This window comes from Cygnus olor, chromosome Z (assembly GCF_009769625.2).
Source record: "Cygnus olor isolate bCygOlo1 chromosome Z, bCygOlo1.pri.v2, whole genome shotgun sequence".
NCBI lineage: Eukaryota > Metazoa > Chordata > Aves > Anseriformes > Anatidae > Cygnus > Cygnus olor.
The window spans coordinates 69,538,554-69,563,049 of NC_049198.1; the positions used below are offsets into that span (position 1 = coordinate 69,538,554).

At 39.5% G+C, this 24,496-nt stretch overlaps 1 protein-coding gene across 30 annotated transcripts in view; it reads left to right on the plus strand.

The window, feature by feature from the left end:
- The window catches only part of ELAVL2 (ELAV like RNA binding protein 2), a 93,915-nt gene that overhangs the window by 55,740 nt on the left and 13,679 nt on the right, over window positions 1–24,496 (plus strand). For all 30 annotated transcript variants that reach the window (XM_040541201.1, XM_040541221.1, XM_040541199.1 and 27 more), the window contains one exon: window positions 8,694–8,797. In XM_040541201.1, the coding sequence (XP_040397135.1) occupies window positions 8,694–8,797 (104 nt within the window). The remainder of the gene's footprint in view (window positions 1–8,693; window positions 8,798–24,496) is intronic.

Below are 24,496 nucleotides of genomic sequence, written 5' to 3' on the forward strand. Positions count from 1 at the left end.
AGTGGTATGTATTGATTGCATTATTAACAAAATGCAAGTATTCTGCTCTATTTTTATTCAAAACACACACTGAGATTTTCATCTTCAAAATTTCTGAAATTGAGTGACAATTTTGGGTTCTTTGAGTTATCGATGTTGACTCTTAGAACTAGTGGTGCAATTTTTTTAATGTTACTTTAACTGTTAAGGAATAAGTGAAATGGAGGGGGACAGATGGAACTTCTAAATGTACATATGCTTTCACCATTAAATATGCTGGTTTGTATTACTGAAGTAGTTCTACAAAGCCTTATAAGATTATGGCAAGTCTATACTGAGAAGGGTTTGAGAGCTCAGGTACTTCCAGTATTCATACGTTATTAAACACTTTAAACTGATTATTTTCTTGGTGGAAAAGGAGATAACCTGAAGTTTTCAATTGTCTATTTTGTTTGGTCTGCAGACCCTACAGGAATGTTTAAAAACTACGTAGGGGGGCAGGATGAGCTAGATGCTCTGGTAATATCACAAAGCAGTTAGGGAAGGTAGCTTGTTTAGTTCTTTTGTTAGGTCTTTCACTCTGATGAAACAAAGCAGCCAAGGACTCCCTCGTGTGGTGGGTGTGCCAACCTTTCAGACTTCTTCCTGCATTTCTGTTAAAGTCCTTTGGTTCATGCAAGTGGAGAGTGCAGTCTGAAATAAAGTGATTGACCACAGGAAAAAAATGTAGCAATAGAAGCTTTTCTAGTTTTGATGCTGTTGTGTTTTCTGCACCTCTTAGTCACCTGGTAAAATTGCCAGTCTATATACTAATGGAGCAGGGCTGAAAAAACCACCACACATGCTCAAGCAAAAAATACAAAACTCTACAGCAGTGGTTTTGGATTTTGTCTGGGATGTGTGTAGGAAAATTATCTTCAACAGAAGATAATTTCTTAGCTATTGAAATAGAAGAATCATGAAGACGCAGACTCGGCAGACAACTGGATAGGTAGGCTTGATACTGGCAGAAATTCCTGGGGACAAAATGGTTCTGTTGTCCACCCCCTGCCCCCCCCAAAAAAAATACAGAGAAGCCTTGTAATTTACCAAGATGCTTTAATTTTAATCAGTCATGAAATAAAACTGCTCTGCTAATCAACTGCTTTCTAACCATGTTGTCAGACAGAACAACATGCATCGTTTTTCAAGAGATAAAATGTTATAGGACAACTGAAAACGCAGCACTTGAGTTGACTGTGCATTTGTGGCCTCTCAGGGACTTTACCTCCCTGTGGTACAGCCATAGCTGTGTTTTAGAAGTAGCTTTCAAAAGGGCTCGCTTAACATCTGTTAAGTTAAAGCTCATACTTGCCTACATTTCAAGCCTTTCTCTTAAGGTGTAGCAGATTGTAAATGACACTTGAGCACTTTCAGGCAAAGCCTGGTTAACAGGACTGTACAGTTCAGATGGCTGAACTCCCTCTTACTGCACATCCAGCCCAGTAGTGTTGAGTAAAGAGCTGTTGAAGATGCTGCTTTGGGCGCTTGTCTGAATTAGTATTACTTCTTGGTTCTGAGCTGCCTACAGGCTTTATGAGTACATTCCCCCTGAAACCGAGTGGTAGCTCTTGGGTTGAAAATGTAACAAGCATTACAGCCATCTTCCACTCCAAGGTCTGTTACAAAACACTGTCATCCTTTGTCCACTGCAGAAGGAAGGAGCTTCACAGACATCTGTCTCCTTACAGAAGTTTTCTTTTGGTGCACGCTTTAGTCGTACCTTTTTTTTAGTTACTTCTGTTTTACAGGTACAGTAGTCAAAGGGAGAGGGTCTCTTTAACACATCCTTCAAGAAAGCTGTCTGATCTGAAGACTCTTGTCCTTTCTGTCCTTTTGTGGAAATGCAGCAAGAAGGAATTTAGCTGTTATGTGGCAGTTCTAATAGCATTTTTAAAGAAAAGCCATTACCTGTAGGTGCTGCAGCTGTTTCCAGAAGGAAAAAGGAAGGAAACGAAGGTTGGTGAGTATGTTTTTTCTTAAAAGAATATTCGTCAGGCAAGCCACTTCCCCTAGGAAGTTGAGAGGAGTGGCTGAAAAACAGGATATTAATTCCTAGTGTGGCATGGTTGGGCTGAATGGCCTGGCTCAGGTGTTTGCATCTTACTTTAAGAGAACTTTAGGGCGTATTTCTTTGAAAGAAGAAAACAGGGTTGGTATGGGTAAATAACTTAGTTTAGTGTGTCTCTTTCAGTTTTTCCTTATGTTCCAGGGTACTCAAAACTCACTGTTCAGAAATAAGTTCTGGATATCCCCCAAAACAGGGAGCTTAGATAAAACAGTAAAAATTGAGACGAACTACTAGGATGTTGTAATTATGTATAGAATATCTAGGAAGAATAAAGACTGTTATCCTTGTCTCTTACTGTTTTCTGCTGTTTGTAGGTGCTGCCCTTACTGCAGTGGAGATATAAATTGCTGGCTTGGACAGGTGATTACCATTTGCTGTCCAGCCCTTAAAAACTGCCTGTCAATAGATAAATGATAGCAAGGAGACACCACCAGGTTTGTGTTCATGCACAAAATACTCAGGTGCATGAAACTTCTCCAGCAGAGGACTTTGTTAGGTAGTAAGTGATATTTGGCCAGCACCAATACCTTTTTCTTTCCTGTCACCAATGATTTCTTGCTTATCACTTCATGAACAATTTGGATAGTAACAAGGTAATAAAGCAAAATTGCCTTCTGTCTAGATCTCCTATTCCTTCCCAAGCTCATGAGAAAGGACTACAGAAGTTAATAATGATGGCCAAGTGAAATAGCTTGTAATGGATTTTGAGCATTCTGTAATTTAGTAACCTCTTTTAAACAGTATAAATAGCTGTGCTTCACAGAAATGTATAGTGTAATTTAGTGCTACATTTTTTTTAATTCCACAAATCCTTGAGTTACCTAAGGAAGAATTAGACTTGGGGTGGATTTTTGAACAACCAGTTAAACAACCAGTTAAGTTTCTCAGTCTCATAATTCTTTCACTCCACCTCCACTGCAGTAGCCCAGCTGAAGCATCCACAGGATCTTTGCTTCTAAAATTCAGTTCTCGTGAACAGGACTCTGCTGTAATCAGTCTACATAGAAATCTTGAGGCAGTTGCTGAAAATAACCAAAAAAATCCTTTAGCAGATCTTAATAAACAAGGTATAGAGTGTAATTATTCCCATTCAGAAACTTGAACATTTTTTGTCTGCAGAAGTAGGAAAATATTTTCAGTTATATTAAAAGGACTTTATTCTGCTTTAAGGAATATTGCTTCTACATAAAAAGCAAATCATTAAGAATGAACAACAGACATCTTCTCTTACATCTACTCTGTAGGACAACTTTCTCTGTGGATAGCATCCTGTTGAGACTTTCAATGTTGTGCAGCAGAGGATTTTCTTCCGGCTTTTGCAGCTGTGCACAATATTTTAATAGGCTTCCTTTTTAGTAGGCAGTTGCGAAATAGCCTGAGCAGAACAGAACTAGTTCACTTATGATTTTTCCTCTCACAACTTTTGTGAATTAGAGGTTGTGTGTTTTTAAAGCAAAAAAACACAATGTGACACTTGGCAAGACACAGTGGTAAATTCAAAGGCACTGTGTGCCCATGGCTGTACCTTCCAACCTGTTTCTTTCCTTCTACTTGAAACTTAGTTGGTCTTTGGCTTACCGGTGCCTTTAAAGTCTGTTTACTGTTCTTTCTGAAGTAATGAAGCACTATGTTCTTCAGTTGCTTCTTACTTAATGATAGAATACTCAGTCTATATTTGTCTAGAGTGCACGTGGATCTCCACTCAGTCTCTTTCAAAGATCTAGAACTAAAATGTTAGAAATGTTGCTTTTTATCCCCTGTTGCAGTCAAAACCAGAATGGATTCTAACACAGTGCCAAAAAGTGACTTGGTATTCTATAATTACCTCTTCAGTTTACATCCACATCATATGTGGTGGTCATGTGAGATTCACGAAGTTTAAAACTTGAAACATAAATGGAATAATTTCCCATAAAGTCAGTATTACTCAGGTATACTTATAGTACTCCTGGTGCTGAATGCTTCCCAGTTATTGATGGATATAATATCTGTAGGTTCAAAGAGAGACCTGTCTCTTAAAAAACGAAACAAAAAAAAATTAAAAGGCTTTTTTTGGCACTTAAGCTCAAATTTGGTTTTGTTACAAGTGCCAGGAACATAAAACATGGAATATCATTAATATGAATTTTCAGATTAATAACCTTTGCTTTAAATAACCTTTGCTTTAAGTTTTTTCTTCTTTTTCCAGGATTGTGAGAGGCAGTTTTGCTGCTGTGTGTGGTTTCTTACCAGAGTTTCTTGAAAGAAAAGTCAGACTGCTTTTCCTCATGGTGTAATAGTAAAATTGTCATTACTGCGATGCGATGATACTATGGTTATAGGTTTTAGTAGCTTATAGAAGAGGCCACCTCTTAAGTGAAAAGTTTTAAGGTTCAGGAGAGTCAGTTCCACATCTGTCCTGTTTTCCTTGAAGCGGAGAAGTAATGCTCTGTACAGCTTCACTGTGCAGCTCTGTGGTTTTGGTTTTTGCCTTACTGGTGATGATACCTGGTAAGAGGCCCTGTTTTTAGGAATGTTCTATTTGCTATAATTCAGATTCTTTCCTTCCAGATAATCTTGTTACTTTGGCTTGTCTTACTTCAGTTGAGTTCTTCTCTTACCCAGTACTTAGTGTTTGTTTTAACCTATACCACACTGTTTAATATTCATAGAGTCCTAGTGTCCCATGCATAAAATCCAGTAGAAAAATCCTGCAGAAAGTATACAAACAGCTTTAAAAAGTGCTGTGAAGTAACCACAATAACTATTGAGGCAAAGAAGCTCAACTGATGTAATTTGAACGTGTAACTTCTGAAGCACTGCAAACTTCTGCAAATGAGCAGGGTATCACCTTTGAACTGGCACACATAATAACTTGCAAAAATAAGAAATTCACAATCACTGCTTTCTTTAAGATAAGCTAAATGTAATGCTGCTTACAGGTCAGAATTATGGAATAAATAGCTGGTGTGCATAAATAGTCTAATTTTAATTTTAAAGACCTAGGAAAGGCTAAACTGAATTTTCAAAATAATTAAACAATAGTAAGCAGAGCACCAGAATAGCCAGCCCAAAGAGGTGTCAGAGGTTTTTCAGACTATGGTGTCATTAAGTGCAAATTGGGGAGAAGGGAAGAATGACACATGGCTAGAGCCAGATGTAGCTGAACCTGTATTAAAGTAGTAGCAGACTATGCTGCTGTTTGATATATGTTTAAATCTGAAGATTTTACTTGTGGACAACTGTAGATACACTTTTCTTCTCACCCACTAAAAAACTGACACACATTTACTTTGAGTGTGTTACTAGACTTGGAAACAAGTGTGATTTGCAGATGATTTCTACCTTGGTGTGTGGAATTAGCTGGTATGGAAGAGTCACAGATCAAGCCCAGAGCAATTTCTGTCAGTGTTTGGTTTAATCTTCAGCTTCAGGCAACACAAATCAGTGATTATGATTGTTAAATAATGTTTGTCTTCTGTTCTGAGTAGTGGATGATTTGGTTTCAGTGCATCTAGTTTCTGGGTAGTTGGTTTTGAAAGCAAGGAGTTTACATATTGAGGAGAAAACTCCTCTGCACAGAATGAGAACCTGTTCGAATTACACTGGCCAGCTATCTTCAATTTCAAGCAATGAGTGAAATGTGTGTGCAACAGATCTGCTGCTCTTTGCCATCTGAAACCTAGTCAGATGGGACTTCCCCTAGTTTTTTTCAGATACACATTGGTGTTAGCATAGGTTAGTTCTGAAGTCTTGTGTGGCACTGAAACACTTGAGAAGAACTGAATTTTTAAGTCCTTGTAATTCACTTTGTTTCCCCCAAAAGTGTGTGGGTTTGGGGGTGGGGAATACCAAATAGCTGTCAGACACTTTGCAGTAATTGGTATACCTGATGGGTTGTTTGAATTAGATGCTTCTAGTGCTTTGTGTGGAATGTTTGCCTGGATTTTCTAGAACTCAACAATCTGTATGTGAACTGTCAAACCTCGTAAAAAAAAAAAAACTCTTAAACAATCATCTTCCCTTGAAGCTGGGAGAGCTAAGAGCAGCCCTTCAAGCATCTATGTGATTGGAACAAATTAGGTTCAATTTCCAACTATTTGTACTGCTTGTTGAGAGCCAAGTTTCATCTTTCTTCTCATGGACATCTGTGAAGGAAGTGATTTTTTTTGACTTTAAATGGTTGATAATATGTAATGAAACCACAAATCTTCAGGCAAAATTTCAATCTGCACCATTTAGGAAGTTCTACCTCTTAACCTTTTTCAGATATATCAGCAGATACATAAGAAGGTCTTTGGAATGTCAGACCTAAATTCCTTTGAATTTTTATGATAACTTCAGTTTTATTTTGGGCTAAAGAATCACAAAGGATGGCACAGAATCATAGAGGGTGCAAGGGAGCTCTGGAAACCTGGTGTTTGACCCTGCTCCAGTGTTTAATCACCATTACAGTGAAAGCATTTTTAAACTGTAAAATCATAGAATAAGCCTACAGAAATTAGTTTAAGCTTCTTTTGAAGAAATTGCTAGATTTTTGTATAACTTGATAAATCTGCTAATGTTAACAAAGCTTAACTAAGTCATTGTCTGGAAGATCTGGTAATGAATGGTATCCTTTGTAACAGTTGGATACTGTTTGCCTGCAGTGGTCTCAGTGTTTTTGTGTAAAAAATAAAATCACAAAAAGAGGAGTAAAAGTCTCTGCACATCTTTCTCTATACTCTGGAAATAGTAATTTGTTGGGAACATATTACATGAAATAGCTTTGTCTTAGATTTTGTTTTTCTAAGGTTGTGGTTTAAATAAGTTTTTTCCTAGAGCAAAACTAATAACACCAAACATCAGCATTCTGCTTTAGGAAATAAGACAAAAATAAAAGCTGTGCACAAAAAAGACATTTAAGTTGCTCTTTCTTGAGACACTGCAGGGAAGAGTTTCTGCAGACAGTGGGAGTGATGGAGGTGACAGGTATAGAAATTGCTCTGCTGTAATCAAACTAATAAGGGAAAAATCTCTTCTAGGATAGAGAACTTAGCTATACCTAGGTAAAGCCATAAATGAATACAGAAATGCTTCTGCATGTATCTATTGTTACAGAACTGAGATTGAAGGCTGGAATCTGGAGTTCATAAAGTACAAGCCCCTGCTCAGAGTAGGGTTGTCTAAAGCAGGCTACTCCAGGCTTTGCCTGGTCGTTTATTGATGTTTTTCTGTTAATAACATTGCGCATGCTAACTTGTTTACAGCTGCTTCTAGCCATTTTTTTGTTTATTGCCTCCCCAAAGTAATGCACAGTGAAGAATGAGTGTAGCCTGGGAGAGGGGGTTGTCTTCTGAACTTTCAGTGCTGTGGTAGGCTAACTTTTACAAAATGCCAGCAGTGGTGGGGCTTGTTATTAAAACCTTTGTCTGTCCTAAATAGCTGCAAATGTTGCATCTTTTTTGCTGTGCATATTTAATATGTGCTATTTAGGTACAACATGAGAATTAGATGCAGCATGGATGCTTCTACATCTTTCCTGACAATGAATTAATTTGCCACTTGTGCATTACGTAATACTGTTTATCCTCTGTACCAACTGTGCCTCCAAGTAATCTCTTAGAGTAACTTTTTGTGAATGGGCTATGTTGGATGCTTCCCATTGCTTTGCTTTTTGACTCTTTTGGACCTAATTTTTCCAGTTTTGTTGAAAAAATAATAGTCAAGAAGTATAGGATTTTTAAAAGGTCTGTGCTAATGAAGGATCTGTCTATTAAGTAGTATACTCTCACTGCGTTAAATTTTGGTACCTGTTTCTGTTCTTGTACACTAAAAATCTGAAAGTAGTATGCTGAAGGCAGCTACATTCTAGGCTTTGAAGTTTAAGAGCTCTCTCCAGGTAAAGTCTCAAGTTTTTAAGTGCTCATACACAATAGTGTTAGAAATGGGCTGTGGTTCTGATTAAGAGCTAATTACAATGCTTTATAGTCATATGTGATCTGAATTACGTAATTCAGATATGTAAAGAACCTGATAATGTTGCATTTTTGTTCTAATTGTATCTGACTGATATCCAGTTATTTGTGACAGTTAGCTTGAATATAGGAACAAAATTACCTTTTAAACCCCTTGTTAATGTGAGGCTCCACTTAGTGTGTGAGTAACATCTGTAGGAATGTTCTGCTCCAGATCTCTTGGCTCAAATTCTGATATTAAGTATGTTTGAAATACGCTCATTTTCAAATACCATTACAGACTTCTGCTATATTTTCTATAGTCAACTAAAAAGTTGAGTGAATGGTGGATTTCTGATATTTTAACTTGGGAGGTTCCTCTCATCTCTAATGGTTCATAACAAAATCCTGAACATATTTCACATAGCTATTTAAGTCCTTCATTAAAATGACTGTAGCTGTTTCTGCGTTGAATTTAGGGCAGCCCATGGGAGCAGAGGGAGCTGAAGACCCCAGGCTTATTAGAAAAATAAGATGTGCGCCTTTGAAACTTCATTGAGGCAGATAATTGTTCTTCAATATAAGCAATTTTTTGCTCAATGTGTCCACAGAAGTTTTTTAACACCTTTAGTTATTTGTTGTGTAGCATAGCAGTACTAACATTCACTCTTCTTCCTCTGTTTAATCAGGACAGAGCTTGGGTTATGGTTTTGTGAACTACGTTGATCCCAAGGATGCTGAAAAAGCTATCAACACTCTGAATGGATTGAGACTTCAAACTAAAACAATAAAAGTATGTAGTGTTCTTTATGGTTTAAAGAAACAAAAGTGTTTTGACTTCTTGTTGATAAGATGCATGTGTTTTCCCTTTCCAAGTACAACTTAAGCATTCTGCTATGTCAATAAAATTGCCTAGGACTTCACCATGGAGCAGATGATTAGTCCTTTAGTCCACCTAGAGATTATAATTTAATATGCAAAATTGGTGTGTGTGATAATTGTTAATATTTTATATTTGAACTTGAATTAGGTCACATCAGATCATATGCTTTGCATGCGTAAGTAACAGAAATGCAGTATTGTGTATAGTCTGAAGATTGCATTGTGTGCTTCCTATGTTTTTTTGCAAAGACAATATAAGTTGCTTAGTAAACAAGACAGTCGCAGCCTAAAGGAGTATTCTCTCACATCCTTAAAATGAAATGCTGAGATAACTGGTTTGTTTATAAAGGGCTATGAATTACTGGACTCCAAGGTTGTTCCATATCCAGTGTTTATATGCCTTGTTTTTCTCTGTTTGGGATTCCTGCTTTTTCCATTTGTGTTGTAACAACTGCACCTCTTGTTAACTAAATTCAATTCCCTCAATTTCTAGAGAAAGGAATCTTGAGACTTCTTATCAACTGTTTTTTGTTCCACTCCAACCACATTTAACCACATTTTATTCTTTCTTATAAAATGGCTTTGTATGTCTCCAAAGGTGGGGTTGTGGTGATGGGGAAATGACTCTGTAATTAGCATATATTATTCATGTGTACTTAAGTTTTCACATTAATCCTTGGAAATATAGCATTAAGCAATTACTCCATTATCAGAAGAGTGAGGATATTGATTTGAGCAATTGTTTGGACTCTGAAATCTTAGGAGAGGAGATGAAATAAGATTTGTCAGGGAATGGGGACCTTTGAATGTGTTTCACAGTCAGTGCCTGAAGGCAGCACAGGGGCCAGCCAGTCTATTCTTTCTCATTAAACAGCAGGGTTTGCTAGCTGATCACTTGGACGGTGACTGCCCTCTAACTTGGGTCATATTTGAACTGTAAGATAAAGCTCACCTAGTAAAAGGTTTGGAGTTAAAAAGCAATGCTGAGCCACTTAAAAATAACAGGCAAATACAAGATGGCATGGAATTCAGGTAGAATGCCCAACTTGCTATGGATTCATGAGGTTTATTAAATGCATAATGCTATTTGAAACTTACATATGCTGCAGTTAATAAACATTGAGTCATGGAAAGACTTGGATAGATGCTTTGCTGCAGAAAGCTACCTAGCTACCTACTTGCTTTTAGTAGGCTTGCCTGCAGGCAGACTATCCCATGTTCTACTTGGTGAGGGAATATGGAAGAAAGCCATTTAGTATGCCCAAAGCTTGTGTAGATTATAAAGCAGTCTTCTGGGGGAAAGGGGCATGGATTAGTTCTCCAGTAATGTTACAGGTATGTTGTATCTTAGATATATCTTACACCGTAAAAATAAGAAATGCGTCTGCTCAGGATAACAAGTTCCTTGGACTATATAAATATTCAAAGGAAAAGGATGCTATACAGAGAATCAGTCCAGACCAGGCTTCCCAAATCAAAAAGATTCCTTATGGGGGTACTGGCGACTTGACTTTATGTTCCCAGCATATGACTTGTTGGTCATCTTTTAGTTTACATAATTACAGGATGTTAGGGATTGGAAGGGACCTTGAAAGATCATCTAGTCCAATCCTGCTTCCAGAGCAGGAACACCTAGATAAGTCACACAGGGACGCGTCCAGGTGGGTTTTGAATGTCTTCAGAGAAGGAGACTCCACAACACCCCCTGGGCAGCCTGTCCAGTGCTGTCACCCTCACCGCGAAAGTTGTCTTACATTTAAGCAGGATCTCCTATGTTCCATCTTGTACCCATTGCCCATAAGTGATTAATGTAAACATCCCTGAATTTCTGCAAGTAGAAATGGATTGATTGAAAAAAAAAAAAGTCTGGGGTAAAAGTGAAAATAGATGGAAGTGGGGGATGACACTGCTTTTCCTTTCTTGCCTTGCTCATGTGCTAAGGTAAAGCAAACAAAATAGTTGCAATCTGTTTATTTAGAAGAAAGTATCTGTGAATGCTGGCTTTCTCATGTTACATGGCAAATTCTGACTCTAGCTACCCATGTTTAGTTCTGTTTGATTTCAGTAGCATCTCTCAGTATTAGCATATATTACCTGGAGAAAGAAAAGCTGCTTTACTGCCTTAGCCCTTTTTGGGTGTAAGCAGTATTTCAGGCCAAGTTTTCATGACTGGATTCTCCCCATGTACTGTTTAAAGAGGCTGTCTTCACCTCCTTCCACACTGCAGGGGAAGAAGAGGCTAGGAGGATTCCTATTGTTTTTCAAGACTTGAGGTGTTTGTACATTAAACAGCTGCTGCTTCTAGAAGACCTGAGATGTCTGTGTGGCAGTGACTTGAGAGAAAATCTATCAAGGATGTGTGTCTTTCATCTCTGAACCAGTAGAAATACCCGGTCTACTGGGAGTCGCTCTAAGTCACATACACCTCTGATCAGTCCAGGGGCTAGGCTAAACAGAAGTAAAGTTCCTTTGTGTGTGAACATCTTGGGTGGACAGTTATTCGAGCTCTCAAGACCAGAACCTTTGCAGAGCCTTCTTATGGTTCAGGGACCGCAGTGTTCCTATTTATAGTTGGTGCCTCCATGTAGTGGCTGAAGTGAGAGCATTCCCCCTCAGAGAGAATTGTCCTGATCCCAGTCTGTGGTGTTCTGTATTGGTGCATGACAGGTGCATCTGACCCATTGCTTCTTTTCTACAGTCACTGGTTATATTCCTCTATCCCTAAAAGGGCTGCCACCTACTGTTCTTTCAAAGTAAAATGTACTCAAACCACGAATTTGCAGATTGGCTTAGGTTTTTCTGTGTGGGTAGCGACATTAAAACCTATTACTTGCTACCTTTTTAGAACGAGGGCTGTCCTTTGGAAAGCTTTATGAAATACTTGTAAGTTGGCTTATTTGTGTTGCAGGTAGCCTGTGAATTTTGGGCTTCATTGAATTATGCAACTTCAGTGTGAAAACAAGCTGTATCAGAGAGGTGAAACACTTCCTATGGCTTCTTTTCGGGAAGAAGCTGCTGCTGGAAAATACTTTTTCACTGACTCTTAAATAGAACAGAAAACATGGATTTCTGTGACTTGAGTGATCTTTCTGCTTACTCATTTGCTTGTTCATTGATTTGGTCTTTGTTTTTTCATTTGTTTTGTCCTGAAAAGATTGGTTCTTCCCAAATCTGAAAAACTCAGAGGAGCAAACAGCATGCAAGTGTCACTGTTCCTTTCGCAAAGGAATATGAAAATTCAGTGCACGTTTCATTAGCTTGGTTTCTGCTTGGGAGAAGGGAGATCCTCAGCGACTTCCTGCCCTCACTCCTGGGAAAGCTCCATCAAAAAGATGCAGATGAATTTATTGTGAGGTTATCTGTGTGGCGATATCTTCTGGTGTGTTGTAAATGCCTTCAATGCTAACAAGTCTAAAAAAGAATGGGGAGACAAATGTCCTATCCTTGAAGTGGTTCAGAGCTGTGTAAGATCCTGAATAGGAGGCAGCTTTTAATATCGGTTGGGGCTACCAGGAGGACATGAGAAAACCTCAGTCTGGCTTTTCTCTGTGGATGCCAGAGTCTGTGAGTGATGGATGTGGTCTTTGGTGGATCAGAGCTCCCAAGGGACACAGCTGATGGTGTAACACTTTGTTTCCCCCTCACAAGGTGAAGTAGGGTCGAGGAACTTCCCTCTGTCTGCCCTGCAGCTCTTCAGCACAAGAGGGCCTGAAGCAGCAGAGCCTCTCTGTACAGGAGCTGGCAGGTAGCTTTCTTAGTTCTTAATGCTGGTGATACGTGTATAGGCATGGATGGAAATCTGCAGTGTAGAGGGGAAAAATGGTTTGGCCTAGCTACAGGCCTAGCTGTTATCCTTTTTTTATAAGATAGCATTGATTATCTGTCTTCTGCCCAGCTAGTGCTTCTTAAAAATCAAATTTAATAAGGTTTCTTCCTCTCTCAAGTTCTTTTTTTGATTTTCTTGACTATTAGAGTGTTTACATGGGTAATTATCACCTGTCAGGGGAATAGAGATTTAAGAAATATTTTATCTAAAGTATTAAATCTGTAGGTTTTCCTCCCACTCCTTCATAGCTTTGCATATGTTTAAAAAAAAGCCTTCACATGTAACATAATTCCAACAGGAAGCTGTAAGAAAGTTGGACAAATTATTTGGCTACATGCATCAGTCCTACTTTGCCATCACTATCACCTAGTTAACTGCCCTACTGTAGAAAGCTGTGTAATTAAAAACAGCTAGTTATGAATTTAACAGAAGAGTGAATATTGAGCTATTGGCTTTACACATGCCCAAAAAGTACAATTCAGCAAGGGGATACTTGAAGCACGTCATGCCACAATTTTGATAATGTCCTGTGAGTCAGCATGTCCTCAAAACTTGGCTTTATGATGTGCAATTTTACTTGGTGCCGTGAACTGTTATTTAGATTTACAGTAATTCAGTTTAAGGGAATTGTTCACGATCTTAGCTGCTTAAGGTCTCCACCTTTGTGAACTTGTATCTCTGATAGTATTCTTGAAAGCACTTCATAGGATATAATAAAATACTGAATAAAGTAGTATACTAGTGTGACTTCTATATTGGTGCAGCAGAAAAAAATTGAGATTGTATTCTCTAACATTATTTTTAGAAGAAAACTTGGGTAGCGTCACTTTCTATATTAATTTTTTCATTGATCTCTCTGGAGAGCAATGAAATACATATGAATTGAGTAAAAAGTCCATTAAAATTCCGGGGGGGCAAGAGCTGTGAAGGTGAGAGAAACCCTCTTTACCTCCTCGATTTTGTTCTTACAGCACTAAAGGACATTGATCTAGTGAGTGGCAAAAGGGGATCCTGTTTGAAGGTTTAATTAAAGCTAGTGAATTTTATTGATGCTATCAATCAGCAGAGATTCAGAGAAGGGGCATGGTGCCAGACCATTTAGTGGTCTTGACAGGGTAATTAAATACCTCAGGACTGTATTCTCAAGGTAAAATTGAAGTGCTCTAGCAGATCTGAAGCAGCAGAACAATGTCTTGGAACAAAGGTAAAGGTGTTTTTTTACCTTGTTTCTGCAGGAGTTATATAAATGGTAATTATACAATCTTTTAGCTATGTTATAGTTAAAGCTTTGACAGCATTTCCATTTTAAACCCCCCTCCCCACCGCGCACATGCCTTTTCACCCCCAGGTAAAATTTGTTCTTCACTGAAATTCAAATCCCTTCAGACTTTGAATGTTACTTAACCGGCTTATGCTGGGTGCTTATTTTTCATGTTGCTGAGTAACATTGAGAGGAGCATTCACTTGTGAATGCATGTTGCTGTCTCTTCCTGTAAACCATGCTAAGGACACACGGTTCTTCGTTAATACTTAACTACTCCAAGCAAAATAACTCAGCATGTCAGATAGAACTTCAAAATGTGCTCATCTCTCCTGTAATTGCATAGCTTGTTTCCTGTCTGGTCCACACATGGGCCCTGTCACACCTGATCAGTTCTTGCAGGAGCCTGCTGCTGCTTTCACAGTGAGAGGGTCCCTCAGACCAGTGCAGCTCACATGAAGACAGCTGAGCAGGTTTGCAGCCGGTGGTGCAGTGGTTCTTTTCTGAGCCTGCGCAGGTTGTCTGATGTGTTAGAAGGGGCAGGAAGTACTCCATGTGGCTGAAGGAAGACTCAAGATTGCTCAAGAGCTGAATGCTAAGCAGTAAGAAAAATCAACAAAAACTAAACTGTTTGTTAATACAGGGACACCAATGCTACACTTTCCTGTCTTCTGCCCTCCCCATGCTATGGAAAGTCCCCTAAGTACAATATGGCTTTTCTTCATTTGTCCAGTGTGTTGCAAATGCCAAGTATAGAGATCTGTCTCTACTTTTTAAAAATCCAAATACTTCTTTCCTGTGTAAGAGTACTGTTATTGTAAAATACAGATGTACTTTGGAAGTTATGGAAGCGTTGTGAAAAATTGACCTCTAGTAATAAGCTAGTGGCTTTTGACATGAAATATCAACTCTATATCTCACCCATGCAGTTACAGTTTTTTTCCTGAAAGGCTTCGTAGATTCAGATCTTCCATATAGGCAGTAACAGTGTCAATGGATATGTGGTTGTTTGTATTTCTGCAAGGTGTTTGTGAAATGAGTAATGCAGATGTGCTGGCCAGTGTTTGTCCTCTGCAGTTCACTGAACACAAATATGGAGAACTTGAAGTGCACTTTTTTCTTCAGAGAGGAAGAGTTGTGAACAGATTCACTTCAGTTTCAAAAACAGAAGAATTTGTGTCCCACCCTTTTTTTTGAGATTTTATTCCTGATTCTGGTCTGAAGAATACTCCCTCCCAACTCTCACACGACCATTGCGTAACAGCATTACAAATGTGAGACACATTCAGTAAAGAATACGCTGTTTCATACTGTATACAACAAGACTACTACCCAGGATAATATCCAGCACTCCACAGGAACATAGTCATAGAATGGCCTGGTTTGGAAGGGGCCTCAAGGATCACCCAGTTACAACCCCCCTGCCATAGGCAGGGACGCCACCCACTAACTAGATCGCGTTGTTCAGGGCCTCAACTAACCTGGCCTTGAACACCTCCAGGGATGGCGCATCCACAGCCTCTGTCTGGGCAACCTGTTCCAGTGCCTTACCACACCTGGAGTGAAGAAAGAACATAGGAAGAACAAAGCGAAGTATATAGGAAGGCCTTTGACTATCAGAAGGTGGGAAAAGTGTCAAAATGTCTTTTCTCCAAATGTATAGAGTCAAGTTTGGAGTCTGAGTCTCCTTTTATTTGTTGTCTTTTCTTTGTACTTATATTCAAAGTTCTAAGTGATTCCTCTATTTAAAGAGACTGATATAATCATGACTACGGGTTTTAAATCTTCCACGCTACAGTCCCTCTAAAGGCAAAGCTGTCAGCAGAATTGTGGTTCTGTGATTATAGTGCATAATTCTCATGTCATTTTATTGTTGAAAGACATCAGTGAATTTAATTACCTTCTCTTACAGTAGTATGATAAGCTTCTAGTAGTACAGCATTTTACCTACTAAAATCTCTGATTCTGTTTTTGTCCTTAACAGGATTTCAGCTGTTTTTTTATTGCTGATTTACATGCGCTATTGCATGTCATTTGGTGAACAGAAGCAATTTGGATCTGTTGTAGCCACTTCAGACCAAGTCTTCTGAAAACCTATTTCTGGTGCTCCTTTCTGGTAGGCATAGCAGTAGTTTAGTAGGTCTCAGAGTATGTTGTACTTAATCAGTTAAATCCTGAGGAGGACTCCTGGTCGTCTTCCTTTGTATAAAGACTGGTGTTAAGTAAGTAAAAACAGCACAACATAGGAACTGAGGCTGCCAACTGGAGATGAAGTGCAATGTCAGGTTAAAGCTGACTTTGTTCATGTGTTGAATTCTTTATTTTAACACTCTTCCCCATCCGCTCTTGTCTTAAAGTAGAATAAATGTATTTGGAATTACATGTGGATTACAAAATTGAAATTGTAGTAGAATGAGTTTAAGGCCTGTCAAACCCAAGGTATCATACCTGTCCTTTCTGATCTTAACATTTAAAGCAAACAACACCTTTTGTCTTCATCAATGATTAGAGGAGGAATCTAAAATGCAAAACCTCTTTACCCTTTGCAAGGTCAGCCTTTCTGGTCAGTAATGCGAAATGCTTTGAGCGATCCTTGCAGAACTTGGTAACCATTGTTCAGAGGTTTGCTTTGGCTTGGTTGTTCATCCTTTCTCTCACACTGCCTCTCCAAGAGCACAAATGCAGCTTTTGCTTAAGCTGACCATATTCTGAATAGCATGCTACATTCTTATACCAAGCTCCTTCTCTAAACAAGGTCAAAGACAACTTTTGACTGCTTTTTTCTCTGATGTTTGAAAGTCCCCATCTGGTCCTGTGGCATATTACTAGGAGTGTGTGATCCTAGCCAGGATCTGGAGGGAAAAAAAAAGTCATGAAAAATCTTAAGGGATTTCGGGTTTTTGTTAGGACTATTAATGCGTATTTCTAATTTGTTGCTGACGTTTCCAAGGATTTTTTTCAGAAAGCTGGTATAACCATAGAAGAATGATACCAGAACAGTGCAATGCTTAAATGCAACATCAGCTTGATATCAGCTTGATCCGCCCTTGCTTGCTGAGTCACATATTTATCACTCTTGCATGAAGCAAATTCAGATACCTTTGAAATTGCTGTTTGCAGAAAATTCTTCTATAAATTAGAAGACTTTTTTTCTACAAGCCATGTTCCTCCTGAGAATTGCAGAACAGAAAATTGTTTTTTGGTAGCTACTGAAAGTCAGAACAGGCCTGCTGATCTAATTGAAGCATCTCTTCTACTCAAACCTTGTGTTGCTTGTAAATGTCTTCAATAGTCGCAGTGAACTGTAGTTGCCAGTTTTTTTCTGATGTTGTAAGAACAGTATAAATCATTTTGGAGCGGACTCATTTGCTTATTAGCTGGAAACTGCTACACAGAGAAGGACACATGAAATCCCATAAATACATCATGACTGCTGCTCTTTCAAATGAAACTTAGTTCTCTTAGATAACTGTGTTAGCTAAGGCTGTGAGACTGAGCAAGAATGAAGGCACCTAGAACGAAAAGCAAAGGGTGTCCATCTAACTGGGAACTCCGAAGTAGTGTTAGGTGGGGCGGGGCCCCTTAGAGCTCCTTTTGAAACAGTAGCTCTTATAGGCGTGTTATAGCTGTGTGTGTTGAATATGGTACCATTATTGATTAGTAGTGATGAAAAGAAAGTGGGCTGTGTTCTATTCAAAGTATTCAAAGACTGATTGCTTAATGGCTTAATGGTTGGTTTGGTGGTGACAGAAAAGAGTTGGTGACTCACTTGACACAAGACAAAGGTTTGGTTTTACCCATGTCAACAAGATGGCTCAGATGCTTTACACAGTCTCTTCACCATATGGAAAAATGATCTTGTTTTCACAAGGAGGTATTTCTGTACTTCATTTCAAGATACTCTTGGGAATAGTACTGGGAAGAAATGCTTCCTAGACTAGAGAATCCCATACAAGATGCTTCATCACAAGGGATTGATACTGGGTCTTCTCGGTCTGGTTGTCTTTGTCTCATTGCTGTCTTAAGCCTTCACAGTCTTCTCATCCAAATGACACCTGCTCATGGTCTGAGTTCCTTTTAAAAACGTGCTTCTCTCCGCTGAACTTGCTGTTGCATCTGCTTTAATAATTAAATCATACTTCATTTTGAGGAAATCACAAAGGAGGAAGAGTGCATAAAAATGTCCAGCTGGGATTTAGAGCCAGAACTGAAACCAGATTTTTCCTTAGATTTCATGCTGATCCAAATAATCTCTGTTGCTAGTCTTGTTTTGCAATGGTGCTCTGACGGGTCTGCTGCCCACTGGGTAAAGCAGGGTCTGCTGAGCATGGGCTGTGCTGCAGGAGAACAGTGCAAGTAGCTGCGGTGGTTTTGCTGACTGACAAGAGTCAAACACAATCTTGTGATATGGTCAAGGAGGAATGAAAGTACAAAACCCCAAACCCCTTTGGTAATCTCTGCTTGTGAGCACCAGTGATCACTATTATATCAGTGGCATTCCTCTTTTCATTTTAAGAAATTTGAAAACTGATGTAGCCTCAGATGCTGGGGACCTCATATCTAGTGTTCATATACTGCGTTAATGTGCCCAAGAGCGAGGATCATAAATACGTAAAGGTGGAAGATTTCCAGTGAGCAGTTACTTACAAATTGCTGCAAGAGACTCCATCTGTAAGGAGACTTCACCACATCTTTTCAGTGAAAGTTAAAGTGCAGAGACATTCCGTTTTTTTTTTTTTAGGAAGCACATGCCTGGTTTATTCCCCCCACCTAGAACCATGTTGAGTATGCATTTGTGAGTCTTTAAGTTCAGTGTGGTTTTAGTTCAGACTTCAGAAAGTGTTGTCTTGATGAAATAATTCCAATTTAAAAGAAGAAATTTATAAAAATAAAGGTGGGACTTTGTTGGCTTTGTCATACTTGTGCAAACTACTGTGACTGTCAGTAACCACTGTAAACATCTTATTTTATGCCTGCTTGTGAAGAAAATGGAGCTTCAGCACTGTTCTGGCTGGGCTGTTGATTCAGATGTGCAAAGAGCTGCCTTGGTCAGTGTAGCTCATTATATGTCTGGGTTGGGGATTGTTTGTCAAGAATGTGTAGCAGCTGACACGATCACTGTGCTGTAATATCCTGAGAGAACCACTAACTTTGCAGATCAGTGTTTTGGTGAGCCAGATGTCTGTGTGAAGTGTAGCTCCCTCTGACCATGATCCCTCAGCAGTTACCGCTTTGTGGCTGGTTGCGGTTCCAATCGTGTCTGTTCTCTGGAGGAGCAGGCTCACAGCTTGGTCCATTTGTGCCCTCTGCTGAGCTGGCAGGGAATGGACATGAATCCCAGGACCGACCTCAAGGCTGCAATTCTGGCGCTGTCTATAGCTGGCAGTCTTCGTGAGATGTGGACTAAAATATCAAAACAACTTCTGATTGTATTCAAAGGTTGTTACTTCTGTGCCCGTTTTTTCAAAGACATCCATTACAGGCAGTAAAAGCACAGCCAGTATTACAGCCAGTATTAGATATAATCCTTTTTATTAATTTACACAGATGCGTGAAGTTGAATTTAGAAGTACATTTTTGTAACTCCTGAGAGTCGCCTAAGTTGCATTTACAGAAGGAAGTCTAATGTCTCCACTTTTGCTTTGCTCACACAAACAAATGCTGGTGCAAGCTTGTACCAGTGACTTAAATTTGGTGTTTAAGTAGGTAGTTTTATGTATATTGGGAAAACTGGCCTTCAACCTCTGTTTGGAATGGAACTATTTTTCATTTGAGTGGAGACAAAGTAAACTTGATGAATATACAGCAATGTACTCTCCTATTTCAGACAACCTTTTACTGGCTAGTGACAGCTGAGATGAGGCTCAGCCTCTGCTTTGTGCTTCAGCGTTTTATTGGAAATCAAGAAGAAGAGTTCTTGAGTCATGGCATCCCATGCTAATTTAAGTGAAGGTTAAGAACACAATGGTCTGAGAATGTTGCCATTACAGACATAGTTCCTTGTCTTTATTGTGCTTGCCAAGAGGGCTTATATTTGTTATGTATTCCTTTTCCCAATATACATCTGTCTGGTTTGCTGGAGTGGTTAACCCATGTTTGTCTGCACAGACTGTGTAGTCTGGATTTTTTTCCACTGAAACAAGCTTTTAAAAAGAATTGGATACTATCTATAAGACAGTGTTGATAGTTTACACTGGAAGTTGCTGAATGTAAACACCCACAGAAGTCCTGATTTTGATATTTAAAGATATCAGATATAAAAACTTCCAAGAATACCTTAAGTAGAGTGTTTTAAAATTTAATACCAGTTTTTCCTAAAGTTATTGCAGGCAATAAAATCTTTCAGGCAATAAAAAAAATCCTTGCTTGTTCTCTGTACTACTAAGAGACTATATCCTAGGAAGAAGTAGAGTGAGGTGTCTTAACAGTAGCAGCAGATGGTAAGAAACTGACTTTCATTTTTAGGGACTGGGTCTGCTCTTTGGCAACTAACTTAACCTGTTAGCTTTCATGGTTTTAAGTTGAATTTCAATTCATCCTGATATTCAAAGATGAAATATTAAAGCAGTGAAAATACAGCTTTTTTTTTATTGTGATGCTTGCATTTCTAGAAGCAAGTCTTTCCTACCAGCAGTAATGGAAAATTCCAGTAAAACTGTTTTTAAATGGTTGCCTACAGAGCAGCTATGTTCACTGTTATGCAGTGTGTGTCGTCATTAAATATTTAAAGCCTGGCTTTCCGGCTGCTTCTTGACTCGCATTGTGTTCAATAGTTCTGACACTGCATAACCTTGATGTTTATTAATTAAGTATTCACCTGTTGAAGTAGCTGTGGAAGTAATATCTTAGCACAGCTGTTAATTCAGTGCATATGTATATTGCATGATAAGAATGAATCTAGAATGATCAAGTAATTACTGAGCTAGCAAACTGACAGGTAGTGAGATGAATCTGGAGAGACTCTGCTTTAAATCTTACAAGTGAAATAGTTGGACTTTGATATCAATAATGAATAGAAACAATATATCTCATAGACCAAGTTTCTTGTTCATGGGAATTAATTTTCTTATGTGTTGTGGCATCCTTGTTTTTCTCTAATGATGCTGACTTGCAGTAATCACAGATCACAAGTAATGGTTTGCCAGAGAAAAAGTTAAATTTCGGTTACATTGGGTTTTTGAAGTTGTTTCTTTCAATTTCCTACCTGGTCAGAACTTCAGGTGCCTAGCAAGACATCTAGAGATGGTGTTTGGATATTAATCCTGATGTATTAATTTTTGTTTGTATGTTACTCCTGTAACTGATCTGCACAGATGCCAGTAGGCATCAGTCAGAAGACAGGAGTACTCCCTGAGATACTTTCCACATAGAGAAATCTGCAACAGTTGTATGTTCTTAGATGTGGAATACTGTGTTTAAAAAAAAAAAACTTTAAAAATTTAGAGGGAATGACACTGAAACTGAAGCTGTAGTACTATTTACTGGTTAGAGTTTATTACTTCCTTTCTTAGAAGAGTGTTCAGTATAGGCCTTGACTGCTATGTCAGCCTGTTCCAGATAGCATTTACCAGCAAGGGCATGGGCAATAGACATAAGTGGATCACAAGCCTCCATGAAGGAGTGCATATTTCAGAGATGAAAGGAAAAGCGATAGGTGCTTTGCAAGTACTGTTCTATATTTTGACATACACTGGTTCTGGAGTGTAAGGTAAACTTGCAATAAGCTAGGATACATTTTCCTGTGGATTTTTCCTTTTCGGGGGGTGGTTCAGTAAGTTTATCCTTGATGTGACAGCATGTGCCCAGCAGTCTGAATTTCCCTTTTGAAGACAGTATCTCTATTTTGAATTCCTCTTGGTAGGGATAGGGGAAAAATGTCTACATTGCTGAGTTTATACAAAAAAACTGTGAATCATCTGTTATGGATTTGTTGCTCTCACTTAATTCAAGCTGCTTCCAGCCTCTGGGTTGAAGTCTATTTAAGACTTATTTTAAAGTTTGTCGTGTTGTTACAGAATCACAGAATAGCTGAGGTTGGAGGTACCTCTGAAGGTTACTGATCAACCTCCTGCTCAGAGGAGAGTCACCACAAGCAGGTTACCCTGGACTGTGAGTCTTCATCCCTGGGGATGTTCATAACCCAACTGGACAATCAGTATGTTCAGATGCTTGACCACCCTTGATCATATAAATATTTTCTTACAGAATGAAATCTATATGGAATTTCCAAATAGTTTGCTGTATCAGTGTTTGTGTCCATTGCTCCTTGTCCTGTCATTTGATACCACAGGGAAGAGTCTGGCTCCATCTTTACTACCCTCATTAGGTATTTAGGGATAAGATCCTACTGAGCTGCCTTTTTTCCAGACTGGGCAGTCCCAGCTCTGTCAGCCTTCCATTGCATCAAAGATGTTCTGGTCCTTTAATCACCTTTGTGGCCCTTTGTTCGACTCACTAGTATGTAAATATCTCTCGTAGTGCAGTCTCCATCTCTGGACTCCTGCACCAGAATTACCTCAGCCCTGAGTAGAGGTGAAGGATCACATCCCTTGAAGTGCTGATAATAGTTCTCTTAATACAGCCCTGGATGCTGTTGGCCGTCTTTGTCACAAGCTCATGTTTTGTCAGCTATGGTCAAAATACTATCCAGCCGGACTGCAGGGCCCTCTGCAAAGCTGCTTTTCAGCCAGTTGGCTCCTGGTATGTACTGGAGCATGGGGTTATTCCTGCCTGGGAGAGTACTTAGCTTTTCCTGTTGTTGAACTTTAGGAGGTTTTCCAGTCTGGCTAAGATCACCCTGGGTGGCAAGCACAACCCCCTGGCATATCAGCCACTCATCCCATTTTGTATCATCTGCAAAGTTGCTGAAGGTACACTCTGCCCAACCACCCGGGTTACTAATGAAGATCCTCCTTGGATTGATGGAGGCCAATGACTAGCCTAAAGCTGAATTTCATGACAGTGATCACAACCCACAGAACCTGGCAATTTAGCCAGTTTTTCACATCCTGCAGTCTACTTACCTTGCTTTCTGGTATGTACTTAAGTGTTAATAATGTGTGTTTTGTCTATAAGGATGTTAGGGGAGAGTGTCATAGGTCTTACTAAAGTTGGGATAAAGGTTGATCATCTCCTCTTTTCCACCGTGGAAATCATGTCATTTGAGTAGGCTATTCAGTTGGTTAGACTTGATTGCCCCTTTATAAATCTGATTATTACCTTTTTGTTCAGGTATCTGGAATAGATTCCCATGATAAGTTACTCCATTGCCTTCAAGGGACTGAGGTGAAGCTGACCTGTATTTTGCCAGAGAGCAAGAGTTCCTTGTTCTTGAAGATGAGTGGTGAATCTTTTCCACTAGTTCTTGGAAACCTTCCATGTTCCCTGTGACATTTCAGGGATAACTGAGTTGTGCTGCAGTGACATCCACCAGCTCCGTCAGCATTTGTGGGTGCAAACTTTCAGGCTGCCTGGACGTATCTATCTGGTTTAAATCTTCCTCAGTGTTACCTTTTTCTAAGGATAAGTCTTCCTTGTTCCAGACTTTCCACTGGGCATGCTTTGCCTGAAGGCCTGTTTTACTTGTAAAGGCTGAGGTGAGGAAGGCATTGAGTACCCTGCCCTTTTCCACATCTCTGGTCAGGAATTCTCCAGCCATGTTCACATGGGGTCTGTCTGCTTGCAACAGGGAGTCTCCCACAGGTGTCCCTCGCTCCTTTCTAATACTGCTGCAGGACTCTGGCTTCACAGCCCTGACCCCCATCAGGGCTTTTTTGCCCTGATGACCCCCATCAGGGCTTTCTCCCCTTGCAGTGTCCAAGCGCACAGCCTACTCTGCAGGAGCCAAGTTGGAGGTAGAGAATGAACTGCCCCAAAGTCGCCAGTACCCAGGACCCTCCTAGTGAGAGTCTTCCCTCTGAAGGTAGCTAGCCTCCAGGCCTTCATTCTTTAAGATCACCTTGAAGGGACAACATATGCTTCCAGTCTTACCTGGGCTATCCATCTTGCCAGTCTGGTAACGTTTTTGCAGTACATTGCTGGCTTAAGTCCTGTTGTACAGCAGAATGCAAAAGGCAGGTGGCAGAGAAAGAGAGGTGAAAGACTGGGCCGAGGTAGCTCTAGCATATGATATTGCTCGGTTTATGTGTAAGAAGGACAAACTTTCATTTCATTCTCTGCACTGCTGAACTTGAACTGCTAATCAGGCAGATGTTGTGAAATAGCTATTTGTTCCTAGCCTACGTTAGCACCGCTGAACAGGAGGAGATGTGTTAGATTTTAGATACTGCCGCACAGGTCACTGAACTGGCTTAAGGTTTTTGTTCACCAGGACTTCTTACGCGTCTTCCTCTATTCTTATAAAGAACACCAACTCTCATTTCTGCTTACCTTGTTTTATTCTATTTAATGTGTTGTATCAAAATGTCTTTGGCAGTTAGCAGTAGACAGCTGGGTGGAAAGTCCACTTACTGCTTCAGGTTGCTTAGAAATTGGACCTGTTTAATATATCAACAGTTGTAGAA